The 14,972-nt window shown below is 40.6% G+C and overlaps 1 protein-coding gene across 7 annotated transcripts in view; it reads right to left on the bottom strand.

Moving 5' to 3' along the window:
* Window positions 1-4,289: 4,289 nt before the first annotated feature.
* Window positions 4,290-14,972, bottom strand: part of CNOT4 (CCR4-NOT transcription complex subunit 4) — a 67,212-nt gene continuing 56,529 nt past the window's right edge. For 5 of the 7 annotated variants that reach the window (XM_042889861.1, XM_042889864.1, XM_042889865.1 and 2 more), the window contains 2 exons: window positions 6,433-6,645; window positions 4,290-5,680 (listed from right to left, as the gene is read on the bottom strand). In XM_042889861.1, coding sequence (XP_042745795.1) covers window positions 5,379-5,680; window positions 6,433-6,645 — 515 coding nt within the window. In that variant the 3' untranslated portion in view covers window positions 4,290-5,378. The remainder of the gene's footprint in view (window positions 5,681-6,432; window positions 6,646-14,972) is intronic. The other 2 variants (XM_042889866.1, XM_042889867.1) reach the window with 1 other exon arrangement.

Raw genomic sequence — 14,972 nt, 5'->3', positions numbered from 1 at the left:
TTTATGAGACTGATATATTAAAAAATATATATTCATCTGATAGAACTGAAAAGTTTCCTTGGGGGTTACTTTTTGTGTGTGTGAGAGAGAGAGAGAAAAGTTAAGATTTCTATCAAAGAAATTTGATCCCAAGCCTGTGGCAGTCTAAGCTCCAAGAGCAGATTGTCAGCAGGGAAGAACCTGCAGACCATCCATCTCAGACTGGCAGGAGACTGAAGCCAATGGGAGGAAGATGGGGTAAGGGAGGAAGCTCAGCTCTATTGCAGGTTTCCCTATCAGTCACTCAATCTTTACCGCAGTTCCTTCTCACTTTGCCTCAGTCCAGCAAAGAGCAAAGATTGTGAAGAGCCGTGATCAGCTTTGCCCTAGGTGCCATCAGTGAGGCAACAGGAATCACCATTTGCCAGAAGAGGAGGGAGAAGGAAGGTACCTACATACAAGCTTCAGGTAATTTGTGAACAGAAAGAGAAAGCAACTCACAAGCCTGTTACCCCACACCTTCTCACCACCCTTTGGAGCCAACACCTAACTAACACTTCTAAACCAGAGCAGTGCATGTGGGGCTGCTCTTCCCAAGAGAAGCTCCCTTCAGCTTCCTCCACACCAGGGAACAGGGCTTCCAGACATGATCCTGGTCTCCCAGAGATTTAGTTATAAATTTAAATAAAAATTGCATATTTTATGCAATATTCACTACAAAGGTGGGCCACGGAATTGGAGGAAACCATCAGAAGAGTGACAGAGTGACTGCAAGGTTGTCGTGCCAATTTCTGTCCCAAACAAAGTTCACCATCAGTTGCTTATTGTTTGAACAAACAGAGAATGCATCCTCAGTTTTTGATTAAGGTTAAGACTCCATACCGTAAAACCTCACCCCTCATGCTTGTTTAGAAATAGTTAAAACAAGTTTTGGACAAAATTTACATTCCTTCAGATAAGCTCAACTTATTGGCTGTGTATGGGCTGTCAGCACTGGCAGAAGAGTTTTCAGACCCTCCGTGAAGACCTGAGCAAGATTAGTGTTAAGACTTGTAACATTCAGGTGTTAAAGCTATGAAATCCCAAGACGCAGTCTTTGTGATCCCGAAAAGAACAGCAACACTCTACCAGTACAAGCTTTCTAACTGCTGCTTTAAGTGCCACTGCCCTGGTAGTGCCACATCCACCATCACCGCATTGGCTCCAGCCCAAACTGTTTTTGTCACATACCACACAAACCTAACAGTAGTAAGCGTAGGGCAGACTCCAGGAGGAAGGCAAGATGAAGATCCCACTCTCTCAAGTGCTGTATATGAGATCAAGGTGTACTGAGTTTACAGCGTTTCTTACACTGTACCCCAAAGCTCTGAAAAAGGTGCCGGCATTTGGAAGGTAAGGAAGGAGCACAGAAGTTTTTACAGTCACTACCTGAACGTTCAACAGTAGTGACTGATAATACACCGTGGAAGGCATTCCTATAACTAGCCACAGAGTTGCACAGTGCTGGAAGCTGTAAAGTAGCAATATCCTTAACAGAGGTGCATTCACAGCAAACAGCACTGCTCACATCTCTGCTCCGTGCACACTAGAAATTCCTGTCTGCTGGCATTCACTCACCTCAGGAGTTAGGAGTACCTATGGCCCCTTCAGCTGGGATGGGTGACAGCTTCAGGGCCCTGACCTTGAAGCACTGTGCCACCTCTAAATCACAACAGACCTCAGTTCTGAGCAGCACGAGCTTGTATTTGAGCACTACAGCTTTCCCCAAAGGGATTGGTCCTTGGCACTGCAGCACCCACCTCTCCATGTATTTATATATGCTCCTAAGCTCCCTTGCAACTTAGGGCAACTTCCATGCATCATGAGGAGAGGAACAAACAAGAACTGTTCTGTGATCTTTTTAGGTGCATTTTCCAAGCTCTCTTGCAAGGGTGAGAGAGAAATCAGTGTATGTCTGCCATCTCAGGGAAAGATATATTCAAGCACAACCCACTCTACAGAGCTATAAATTGCTGCGCTTTCCCTGATATTCTGCATCTTCAGTGTCTCTGATTAAATGAGCATCTTGGATAAAAGTTACGATAGGGGAAGGGAAAACAAAAACTGAGAGTTTAAGATCTTAGAATACAAACTGCTCAATTTTATGATTTAGAACTGTTATGGAAGCTGGCAATAGTGTTTTAGGCATGGTTAGAGCAGCACTGTTGCACCACCGCACTGGGAAGGACACGTGCTTACACTTGTCGGGCAAGTCCAGAATTTACAGAAGGAAAAGGAATTCATGCAAAGGCTCTTCATCTTAACTAGGAGGTGACATTATATTCCCTGCTGTCACTTCAGATAGATGCAATTTCCTTATGAGATGATGATTATGATTTCTTTCTAAATCAACCTTCAGCACCAACCCAGCAGTACGGACCCCAGAATTACTACAACTGAACAGAGAATTCTCTGAAAACGCAGCAGAACTTCTGGTACCAATGCATTCAAGGCTAACAACTCCCTTCCTTCCTTTAACGTGAATCCATACTCATTTTGGAGGCATATGATCCATCCTCTCTTTCTCCAACTTCATCTCCACCACCACCCTGTTAGCCAAGCACTGTTCTTGTTATCGCGCAAGGAAGTACTGAAGACGTTCATAATACATACAACAAGAAAGACAGGCCACACACTGAGATGATTACATGTTTGAAGCAGACACATGAACTTCTTCCTTTCAATGAAGTGCCTGTACAGAACTTCTTGCAGTAGGAACAAACAGTCCATAAACGACAAAAAACCTCTGGAGAAACCAACAGAGCCCCACACAGCTGAACAGAGTGAAATGGCTGGTTGCTTTTTAAGCAGGGGTGCAGTAATCAGCACCAGATAGCATGTAGAAATAAGCCAACAGGAGCACAAGCCGCCACACCATCCATCTCAACACTGATGCATTTTAGCATTATGTGACTCAACGAGAACTCCTTTTTGGGACAGGGTAGCACCACAGAGAAAGGTCATTCTAGTTATGAATCTTCCTGTCATCTAGAAGCTTGTCAGCTGGCTAACAACACGCTATCATACAGCTCTCTCCTGAACAGCTGAAACCTGTGCTTAGAGGCAAAAGACACAGGCACAGCTTTCTTCCAGTGCCTCCTGAAATGTGGCAAGGAGGCACATCAAGAAACAATGAAGATAGCAAGTTTTCAGGAATAGCTGTGCGGAGCAGGAAGCAAATCATGGCTACTGTAGGAAGCTTGCTCATTTTCAGGGTCAGGAAGAGAATTCCTCTTCCTAACATGGAGCAGCAAGCACTTCAGGTTACAGCAGAGAACTGCTGAGTGGGGCACAAACACTTCCTTTGTTTTGGGGGTGGGAGGGGGCAAGGCTGGCACAAGCAGAGCACAAACATGTTTCCAAGTAACCAGGGCACAGGACTGATCTGCTGCAAAAATGCCTGCCCAGACAGAGAACATTCAGTTTGGTTAGTAGTTGGCAGTGAATACAGTGCTTCCCCAACCTGTGCTGTTGTTGGACAGAAGTACAGAGTGCCCACCAAGCAATACTTTATAAAGTGAAGCATTTGTTGTAATCTCATGCAGACTCAACAGCTGATGCAAGGAGGCTGGATCCCACTGCCAGCTCAGAGTTCAGGGCTCTGCTGTCAGTTCTGTGGCAACAGGGAACTGTTTTTTTTTTGGGAAGGCAGCCAGACCAAGCTATACAGGTGAGAAATCCTTCTGCTCAGGCACTTCTAGCAGTTCCGGCTCCCAGCCATTCTCATGAGCTGGGCTCTGAAAGATTCAATGCAGCATCTCAGTCACAAGGCTGCTGGTTTTAAATATCAGAGCAGGTCTCCAGCTGGAAGCATAAGAGCTTGCTGGAGATCTTCTGTAGGCCCTGCTGCACAGTGAAAACACTTCACACCTTTGTTTAAAACAAAGATGCTGAAAAATACAAGTTCTAACTAGAATTTTCATAATGTGTTGAGACATTATTATATTCTATCTGTGCAAGTGACATGGTATATCCAATTGAGAAAGCGCAAACTTAACTTCCATGCTTCAGATTTAAAGTGATGCCAATAAAGGTTAAAGGCATCCTCCAGCTATTATGACAAGTAAAGACAACAGAACCCCTTTAACAATTCTATGCTTTTTCCATCCTTTGGTACAAAAGCCATTATACAGTGCAATAACGCAATGAAAAAGTCACTCCAATTCAGATGAACAGGAGGAAGAGATCATGCAAGAACATACAATTTTACCAGGTGCAACACTTCAAAATCCAAGTTTCTTTTCTTTTTTAAAAGAAAAGCCAACACAAAGTCATCATCAAGTTCTCTGTTTTATTTAAGATTTTAGTTTTAATTCTGAAGAAAGAGGTACATTTCCTTGGTTTTAGTTTTAGCGTCAGGTTATAACCATGTTTATCTGTTTCTTTTTCCTGTCTTTTCAATACTGCACAAACGTCCAGAAACTACAGGGTTAAGTAAAAGCTGCAGGCAGAGGAGGTCAGAGGTTGCTCCTGATGGTGATCATGTGGCCCCAATGCAGTGCTATCCCAGAGTGCCCCAATCAGGTGAATCTTTGTTTAAAAAAAAAAAAGAAAGAGAGACCGACAGAGGAGACAGAAAGACTGAAGTAAATATCACTCGTGTTTCAGCTGCTTATAATTATATTATGTATATGCTAGGTATTAAATCTGTGAATACTTTTAAAACATTAAAGTTTACTTTAAATCTAAAGCCAAAATTAAAAAAAAAAAATCTTATTCTCCTGTCTCTAAACCACTCTTCAGCAACATGCCATTTACTCAGCGCTATAAGTGTTTTGGCTTTCAACACGCTTCATGTCAAACCTCTCACTGAGTGACACAAAGTCCTCTTTTCTGAAAAGAAAAAAAAAAAAACAGCAATTTCCCTGTGTAGTGCCACACTGAATGCAAAATAAATGGTAGGCCACTGCTTGCCCCACATGCTCAGTAACTTCATTTAAATTAAATACCTTTTTCATATTTCTGCACTTGGTTCTGCATTGCATTTTTCCCCTATTGTAGGCTGACGCTTTTCCACTAGGCAGGAATACTCATGTGCAAAAAAACATAAGACAGTAATATTCTCCTTAAGCATTGAGACTGCATTTTGATTTCTCTCTCTCTTTTTTTTTTTTTCCTCCTTAGAATGTTTAGAAATTATTTCTAACGGTGCATTTCAAACACCGGCTCAGCAGAAACTTAATGAATCCGGCCATGACCCTGTGATGGCATTGCATTTGGGGGGGGAGGTTTGATCAGGAACTGGATTCTTCAGAAAGAAAGATATGACAGGGAACAGTAGGTGGGTGTGGGGAGGAGTCGGGGTGGGACACTTCCTGCATTTCTAACGTTGTTTTTTTTTGTTTTTTTTTCCTCCTTTCCTAATGACGATCCAGCGCTGAGCTCTGTAGTAGATCTGTGGGGGTTTTACTGGGGGGTCTGAAGGCTGTCTGAAAGCCTGGGGGTGGGGAATGGAAACTGGTTGGGTTTGAAGGAGGAGAGTAGGGATTCCAACTGGCTCTGTGCAGAGGGATCTGTGTGCCGAAGGGATTACTGTGGTGCGTCTGTGACGGCGCTGCACTGGGGCCGTCCACCTCTGTGAGGGCCTGAAGAGATTTTAGCCAATGTGGAGGATTGTCATCTTGAAGGGTGTCTAAACTGTTTCCTGTGGAGGCTGGGATACCTATAAAGAGAAGAAAAAAAAACAGGATACAGGCCAGTCAGAGCAGAAGCAAAAAGCCAAGCATGAAGGAGGTCAATTTAACCTAACACAAAGCAACGGTGAGAAAACATGATTAGTTTGTACAAAGAATGCATTTTACATTATTATATATAAATCACCCTGCCCACAAAAGATTTAACATTGAATCCAGATAGGAGAAAGTTCTCCTTCAGAGCTCTTTTTCTATCAAGCATTCTGTGCAGCGACTGCATCCCTGTTTCCACGACCTTACCACGCTGATCCCCTACCAGTACCCTGCATGCTTCGGTTCCTACTCTGCCTACCTGAATCATGTTTCAGCCTCACTAGTAGGGAAACACAACCAGACAGCCTTATAAAAGAGAGCTTTATAAACAAGTGGAGTACGTCCCTTTTTAAATAGGAAAGTCCAGTTAATGCCTTCAGTGCCTCAGGACCAGCGACGCACATACCGGACATGCCATCCAGCGGAAGGGACACCTAGGTTGACCCTACAGATAAGCACTGATCATCCTGACTGCCTGCAAAGGTCCCAGGCATGCACTGCAGAAGGTCAGGTGACACTTTATACCTAGAGTTTCCACACAAATTCCTGGACCCTTGAGGTTTTGTGGATGGAAGCTGGAAGAGACCACCGCATACTGACTTTTTTTTTTTTCCAGACGTAAATCAGTTTGTGCCAAACACCCATTGGATGGTTTGCCAGCGGAGCTGAAGGAGTGAGAAACGATTACCTGTGATGATTGCGGGGTCCATCCAGCTGCCAGAGCTGTCCCAATTCAGGCTGTCGGTGGTGGCAGTGTTGGACGTTGGTACACTGTGGTTGGCGTTGGAGGGGGAGGAAGCATTGGGCAGTCCACCAAAGCTGATGTTAATGTTCGGTAGAAGTGCCCTTAGCCCGTCCTGCCATTCCTTCATATTTAAACTCTCTACAGAACTGCTGTTGTCTAGGAGATTTACCAACAAAAAAAAAAAAAAAAAAATGAAAGATAAAAAAAATAAAAAGCTGAAGTTAGAAACAGATGTCCTTCTTCGGTGGGGTATGGGATTTTGTTTTTACTTTTTAAAATCAAGCATTTAATACTTTCCCTGTCCAAAAACTAGGGTCAATGTTTATATGGTTGATTAATTATCCAGAGGATTGGCAGGTTTTAAACCAAGTGTAAAGGAGTGGGAGAAAGATTTAACTCCTCCCCCAACTCCCTGTTTTTTCTTTTTCAGTTCATGGACTCAATTCCTCAAGGGCACAGAGGCTCTCCCTCCAATACTAATCAGGTAAAACATACCAGATCCTTTACAAGAAGACCTCTGGCACAAGTCAGCTAACCCAATTCATCTGCTTTATCAATGGGCAGCAGATCTGAAAGGGTTGTCTTCTCTGAAGTATATTAAAATGAAGAAAGGCTAGGTAGGGCTTTGCTACAGAAACCGAACATAATTAAAGCTCTCGAGGAACCAGGGAGGCAGGGGAACATCACAGGTCTTTTCTGTTTTGTATAGGCTGATCATTCACAGCTCTACAGGTGTTCTTCTGAAGAAAATGGTAACTAAGTTCTCATGAAGTTGGAAGGAACACGATTTCCTCTTGCAGTTGAAGAACAGTAGAAAAAATTCTTTAAAGACCTGTTAGAGTAAGTTCTGGCACAGCAACATCCTCAAACTTTGGTCAGATGCAAACCAGCTGGGTACCACGACTGTCAGATCTGAACTATTTGGCTAAGTTACTCAGGGCACGTATTGAAAAGGGACAACTTGGTTGTTAACAACAAACGATCCCCAAACACAATTTGCAAACCATGCTACCTAACACAGAGCATCAGATTCTTCAAACCATCTCCTTCTTTTGGTATGCAAAAGCAAAACAAGCAAGAGCATCCTAGTATTTACAATCAATACAGAAAGCCATATTTAATATTATCTTGAAGTCAAATATATTTAAAAGGAGAATGGTGGGTAGCATGCTTATACTATGCTCTGATGAAAACTCTGAAAACAACTTTTTTTTTTTTTAAAGCCATTTCTGCCTGTCCTAATTGAAGAAAAGATCTTGATGTTAGCCAGGATATCTCTGTGAGATACATAGATGACAGTGCTACTTCATCAATAGAGATTTAAGTCTTCATGGAAAATCAGAGGATGTTGCTGACTTGCAACTCCATACTTGGACCCTGAAAAAAGCAGACTCCCTTGCAACCAAATCTGCCCAGGCAATTTTTGTAAGGGCAATTCTCAGGAAGAACTGGTGCCTTTTGTTAGGTCTTTGTAGCAACAAAAAAGCAAGTTCTTGAAATCTTGCGCTTTCATAATGAACTTTCCCTTCTGAGACTGGATTTGTAATTTCTCTTTAAAATTAACCTAATGTAAGATGTTATTTCACTCCAGATGTGTAATAACTTCAGTCACAAATAACGATAAATCATGCTTCAGCCTATATCATCAGCTGAACTCAAAACCAAATTTCTACACTGATCTGCTGTATCCACTTGGTCAGTGACGACTGCTGGAACGACATCTGCATTTGCTTCTACCCCTTCACATGTCTCATATAGACGCTTGTGCTGGAGCAGCTATCTGTGTGCATGTCCCTGCATTGCAAGTCAGCAGCTGACATCAAGAATGTCTGTGGCCAAACTGCTGCTGCCTGTGGAGCCTGAAAAGGGGCTAAGCACAAACGCAAGGAAGGTACTACAAAGATCATCCCTTTTGCCTGGACAAGTTTGTGGGGTAGAATTTGATGGTTGAGTGATGTTATCCCCATTCACTGGCTGAGGCTAAGCAATCACTCTTCTCCAGAGGGCAGTGCATGAACTACCCCGATGGGGAAGAAAGAACTCAAGTGTAAGCAAAGAAAAAATCCTGTCAAAGTAAACTCCAAATCTTGTCTAATACACGCACCACGTTTCATCTAGGGATTCAAATGTTAAGTGCTACAGGAGGAAAAAAACAAACTAGTAACTGCAGTTCTGTTTTGAGCAAGTAACTCAGACCAGTTTTTAGTAAGCTTAGCACACAGACGTGAGAAAAGCAACCCGGAGTCCCAGCTTATGTGTCGCTATCTCCATAGATGTGTGGCAGGAAAGTGGTCTACAAGTCATAGGGGATGAGAAGAACAGGCTTTTCACTGACTTGTCCTAGCTGCTATTCATTTGCTGTTGAGTCATAGTGTGTACTGCTAGCTTCCATTTCTACTTCCATTTCTCCTACTGTGGAAATATGATCTACTTCCTGTTCTCCTTAGAGTTCCCACTTTTTTCCCTGCAATATGATGGCACACAGACAGTTTTAAGGAACTTACTTTTTCACTGAGACCTGTAAGATTTATTTATTTTAAGTCTAGTTACAGAATCTTTTTTCCTGGGTTAAAAAAAATTGTTTTAAGTGCTAGCCAGAAATATCTTTGATTTTTGCCCAGTCCTTCCAAGCATTCATTAAAAAGCTTAAGAAGTTCCAAAATTAATCTCTCAGGGCAATATTAACTCTTTCACAATCCCAGAAATCACTTTGTGATGGATTTCAGATGGCACAGCATCAGTTTCCACTTCAGTTTTTCACCACTGCTTCCAAAAGCTTGTGCAAAGCAATGCAGTTCAGTTTAATTACTTCAACTATGGGGCAAAACGCACACACAGGATTCTTACTAAGATGAAGTGTAAGCTAATATAATTACCAAATACTTGTGAGTTGGGGATCTCCAAGCTCCCCATGGACTTAATCACAGATACTACTAACCCCCAGCGTGTCTGCAAAGCTCATGAGTGAGCAAATAAACCACAAACCTGCAATGTATGTATGACACATGCACACACTATGCTAATTAACATCACTGAGAAAGTTCAGTGAAAACAAGGCCATCAAGATGACACCATTTATAAGAAATGGGATAGGAAAACAAATACCACATGGCAATAGGCCATCCTGGGCTAGAAAACATGGATTATTGTCATGTTATACTCCGTATACTGAAGACATTGTACAGGGTTCATAAGAGTCCAGAAGGATAACAAGCATTTGCAATAAAATATTTTCAATGGAACCTCTTCAAGGAATGGAAAAGACTGACACTTTCTGATGAAGGGCCATCTGTGAGGCAGGCACTGCATACCACTGCTATTTACCCAAACAGAACATAAGATAGAGTAAAAGAAAAACTTTCAGTACAAAATGGATTAAAAGGATTCAATATCATAAAATGATATTATTTGCTAGCAACAATGAAGTTTTACTTATCAAAATCTTGTGCTTCTGGGTACAAAAAGAGGCAGATTTCAGATGTCCCTTTCTTAGATAGCTGAGATTGTGGAGGCTGAAAGGCAAACTATGACAAAAGAGATTCTGCCTTCTGACAGCAGAGAAAAAGCAAGCACCACATTACTGAGGCACCTGTAACAGGTTTCCAGCTTCAATAACAAACACAGAGTTGAAAACAACAAACCAAAGCTTCACAGCTTTCTCCCAGCCCCCAAGGAGAAATGCAGCCATTACTCTTGTAATATGGGATGCGGTAAGAGATTACATGCATTAGGGGGTCAGAGCAGGAGGGATCGATAGAGTGTAGATGGTAAGACTCTATCCCCCTTCCTGCACCACCCTCTGAATCCTCAGTTACTGGGATCAGGTGAAACACTCAGCTGGAGAGCATCCTGATGCAAACCATGAGCAATCCCCAAGCACCATACACAGCAGGACTCAATCCAAAACAATTAAATCAGCATGTCTCTGATGGAGTCTGTCAGGTTGCAAGTGTAAGTGAAAAATAAGTCGACCACACAGGTAGAAGTTACACCCACCAACTTACAAAAGCGAGCTCCCTCAACACATTATTTTTTATCAAGTTTATGGCTATCATAAAGCTAGTACCGTATTTATAAACAAAAGGTTAACTTCCAGTTACTACAGATCCACTACAAATAGCATTTTCTTACCTTACCCAGCTTTACTTCCTGATACAAAACACATTCAATTGTTGACTGGCTAACGACTTCAGTTGGACACCATAACCTATGAACATGAGAACCAATGCACTATCCCTTCTCTTTCTGAAGGAGTAGAAACACTGTCTCCTTCAAGAGCCTCATCCTACTTTAAAGCAGGATGACCAAGGATAGTGGGAAAACATAGAAGAAAACATAGAAGAAAACAAGTCCAAATCCAGTTAACAGCAATGAAAAGATCTTATACATCAAGATGAAACAGAATGCATTAGAGATACCTCCCAGCCTAGTTTCTGGTACAAGAAAATAGCCTGATGAAATTTCACTGAAAGCACCACTATTTGTATGAAAAATAGACTCAGATACTGTATCAAACTTCAGTCTCCTCTTGGTGTGCATTTCATAACCCCATCTGGTCAAGTGAAAACTTGAGTTTCCAGAGATGAACGGATTAAGCAGTTATGAAACAGCCTGGTTGGTGACATAACTTAATATATTCCGATAGACAACACTACTACGCAGACCCAGAGGTGTTTCAAATCTGGCTATACCACACTGGTGATATTGGTTCTCTAACATTTATGCCCAGGGTAATGGGACACCAAGTCTTAGTGCATTTGGTGGGAGATGAGCTCACTATGATCAACTCTGTATCAACATTCAAACAGTACCTTCTTAACTAAGAAGGAAGAGCACAAGATCCTCACATTAAGTAAGAGCACTACAAGCATAGTTCTTTGCAAAAATTATATTCCAAGTCAATGCAAGAGTCTGATTGTACTAACTGCATAAAACTTAAAATATCTTTATGCCAGGGGTCCTATATATTCTTGTTGACTTTTCAGCAGGACTACTCTGTAAATGTAGGCTGCAATTATTTTTTAATAGATTGGTACCCATCAGTATGCCACGTGTGTGGCCATGGCACTCAACAGTGCTGCTGACCAGCCCCAAACAAACGAAAGAAATTCAGAGGAAAAACCACTGTGTGAGAAAAGAAATGAACATATTGTAATGTCACGTAACTAACTGCACAAGCTAGCAACAAGTGCAGAGCGCATCAGGGTATACTCAGTAACTGAATGCTTGTTGCAGTGATCTGACTCAAAGGAGGTCCTTACCAAATCTTCAAGGATACCATAAAATGAAAGTTTTTAAGCCTTGGCAAAACAACCAGAATGACAAAGTTGGGTCCAAAACAGAAATAACAATAGTAATTAGAAAAAGAGACAGGAAAGAGAACCTTAAAGAGTTTACCAAGAATTTTTCAACTTCATCAGAGACAAGTATGACCACCAAAAAGAGCTTCACACCTTTGCAGTGAGATCTCTATCAGTCCCATTTTAATAGATACCACAGTTAACTCATGCATTCTGTGAAACATTCTGTTAAAGAAGCCATTGTGACTTCAGAACAGATTCTTTTCATTTTAGAATGACCTTCCACTATTAGTATTTCTCTTTGGCAAAAAGTTGTCCAGTAATTCACTTCGTAGGAAGAAGAGGACATTCTGATATATCCTAAAATGAAGTGATTCCCATTATGTGAGATACACAAGTTTTTGGTTCAAAAGTCTTTGAACCAAAGTCTCTACGCTTAACCATCTAAGCAGTGATAATAAAAACTGTACTTGTGACACTAATACAAATAAGTTTGTCTGCTCACAGAGTTTTTAAATATCACTTAAACTGCTAAAGTCTGAAGGACTCGGTTCTCAGACTCCTGAAACCTGTGATTTCTAGGAATCCCAGAAAGTGTAAAGCACATGAGGTTAAACACACAGATACACAGGTCTGAAAACATCACTCTCAGAAGGTGGCTGAATCTGCCCACATTCAGACTGCAGCACTGCTTGTCAGGAACACAAGTAGCCACTTTGAATAAAGAGTAATAGAAAGTAAAGCTTCACAGATATTCTCTACACACGGGAAACAACTTGGCAATCTAAAAAAGTTAGACTTTTCTAAATATCATTCCCCAGGGCAGTTTTCAAATCAAGATCATATGCTCATGATCTCCAGCAGCAAGGGGAGCAAAGAAACACAGACGCAAAATTGGGTTTGGTAACAGAGATACTACTCTGAACTTTAAAGTAATGCAAGTAAAGCAGCTTTTATCTTGCCTCTACATTGATTTCTATGGTTAGATCAATTCCACATCTACTCAAATTAAGAGAGGTCACATGAATCAAAAAGCACTATTTTTTCACTTCTTAAAGTGCAATTTAACATGCCTGTAAAGTGAATTATAAAGTACAAGATGAATACACAGAATTCTAAAGAATGCACTTTAAAGGGGAAAATAAATATTTTTTTCTCCTAAATTTTGCTTTTTTTCTGAAGGTCTGATAGCATAACCTGTGACTGAGTAACTACTGAGAGATATTCAACGAGACCCATATTCACTTTAATGTACAGCATCAGAACTTGTATTAGATTTGAGAAAAGCCATTTTATATTAGTATTCTGTCCTTGTGACCGACTTATACATACCATGGCTTAAGAGATCAAATCTAATACATAATTACAGCAACCAGCCACCTAATTTTAAGCTATAAAGAAATTTCACATCAAAGATTCTAGCTGTCTTTGAAACATATGCCTGAGCTTAGGTCAGATGTTTCCGAAGCATGCTGGAGCACTGCAGCCTTTTTATCACTGACTTTAATTATTTATTGCTGTAATATAGCGTTACAGTGTACAACCTCAATCTACATGCAAAAATGACAACATATTTTGTAGTACTTTCACCTTTGTCAGTAATTGTCCTTTCATGAGCTAATTCCTCATTCAGAAACGGATCCTGTAAGAACACACACAGTTCTTCCAGCATAATACTAAATCTTAATATAAACCTAAACTGAGCTGCAAAGACTGTTAAGACACTGCAATTAAAAAGATAATCGGAATCCTACATGTAGGACATTTTGATAAATCCTAGAAAGACACGCAATTCCCATTCAGTTGAGAAAAATAAGTAATTTTAACATAAGAATGTCTTTTACTATTAGTTCCTGCATCAGACTTCAATCTCACCAGGTTACACCTTACTTCTCAGTTGAAAAATGCTTTCATTTCAAATGAAAATCCTTTAAGGGTACTATTATTTTTTAATTTTTCCTTAATGTGTAACAGTTACTTCTGAGGTTTATTTGTAAATACACAATTCTGTGGGAAGATAAAGCTTCAAGAAACTTAAACAAAAAGTAAACCTTTCATGACAATAAATTAATTTTGATTACTAAATTCAAATAGAGATTACATATTTAAATAAAGTTTATTTAGAAATAAATTTATATAGAAAGCTTATTAACTGTCTGTGCTTTTTGTTAAGGTCGATCAAAATAGAATTTGTGTATTTGGCTTAATCCACAACGGCGTGAAGCTTGAAGTCTTTTCACAAGATGTGGCTTTGTTTGACATTATTTGTTTCACAGAGCTTTTATAACATTTGGTGAATCATCCTTAAAGAGTTTGGCAGAGAGAAGGTCTTGCTTTTATAACCAATAAATTCAGTCTACCATCCATAAAACACAGACAAGGTCCCCGTGCCACTGAAGTTCCTTTGGTGAGACTGCTACAGACGTGGAACAGTCAGGAAAGGCTGACTGGAAAACCCTTCCCTCTGTTTCCCCTGGATCCTGCTGGAGAGTTGCTCCAGAGCTGCCAGAGTGCAAATTAGGTGAGCCACTAAGGCAAATTTTAGCCAGTGAAGCATTTATTTCAAATCTAGCTATGTTAATGTGATTAGTCATTCCTCTGATACGGAGCAGCCAAGAGAAGTTGGAGGATTTTCATTACGCTTTTTCTTTACATTGTGACTCTTTCAAAGCAAAATTATGCAATTAAAAGCGGGCATTGCGCCACTCAAAAAGTGGCTTTCACTGCCATCAAAGACTTTTATAATTTCTCAGAGAATAAACAAAGCTCCCAGGGACAAAAACATAGTATTTATACACTAAGCTTTCTTTGGGATAGTATCTCCTGTACAATTGTAAGAAATAAATCCACAGCCTTTTCAGAACAGTTGCAAAGATCAGCACCAAAAAGGCAATGGGGCAAGGAGGGGGTGAGATGAGATTTTAAGACAGATGGAGAAATAGCGAGACTTAAAGGACAGGTGCTGGGCATGAATTTCTCTCAGATGGTGACACAACTGTGTTATGTTAGACAGAATTACTAGTGAATACAAAGTATGTGGAAGTGAGGAACAAGATAACAGAGGTACAATAAGGAATATCCATAACAGGTTTCAAACAATGTGACTTAAATCTTGACGCTGATTTAATGTTTTAAAAATTAGTCTGAAATCCCACTTCCACATACTTTATTTTAAATTTAGCA

The sequence above is a fragment of the Lagopus leucura genome, unplaced genomic scaffold (assembly GCF_019238085.1).
Source record: "Lagopus leucura isolate 7727_CA_CO unplaced genomic scaffold, USGS_WTPT01 Super-Scaffold_100159, whole genome shotgun sequence".
Taxonomy (NCBI): domain Eukaryota; kingdom Metazoa; phylum Chordata; class Aves; order Galliformes; family Phasianidae; genus Lagopus; species Lagopus leucura.
This window is presented reverse-complemented; position numbering and strand designations above follow the sequence as displayed.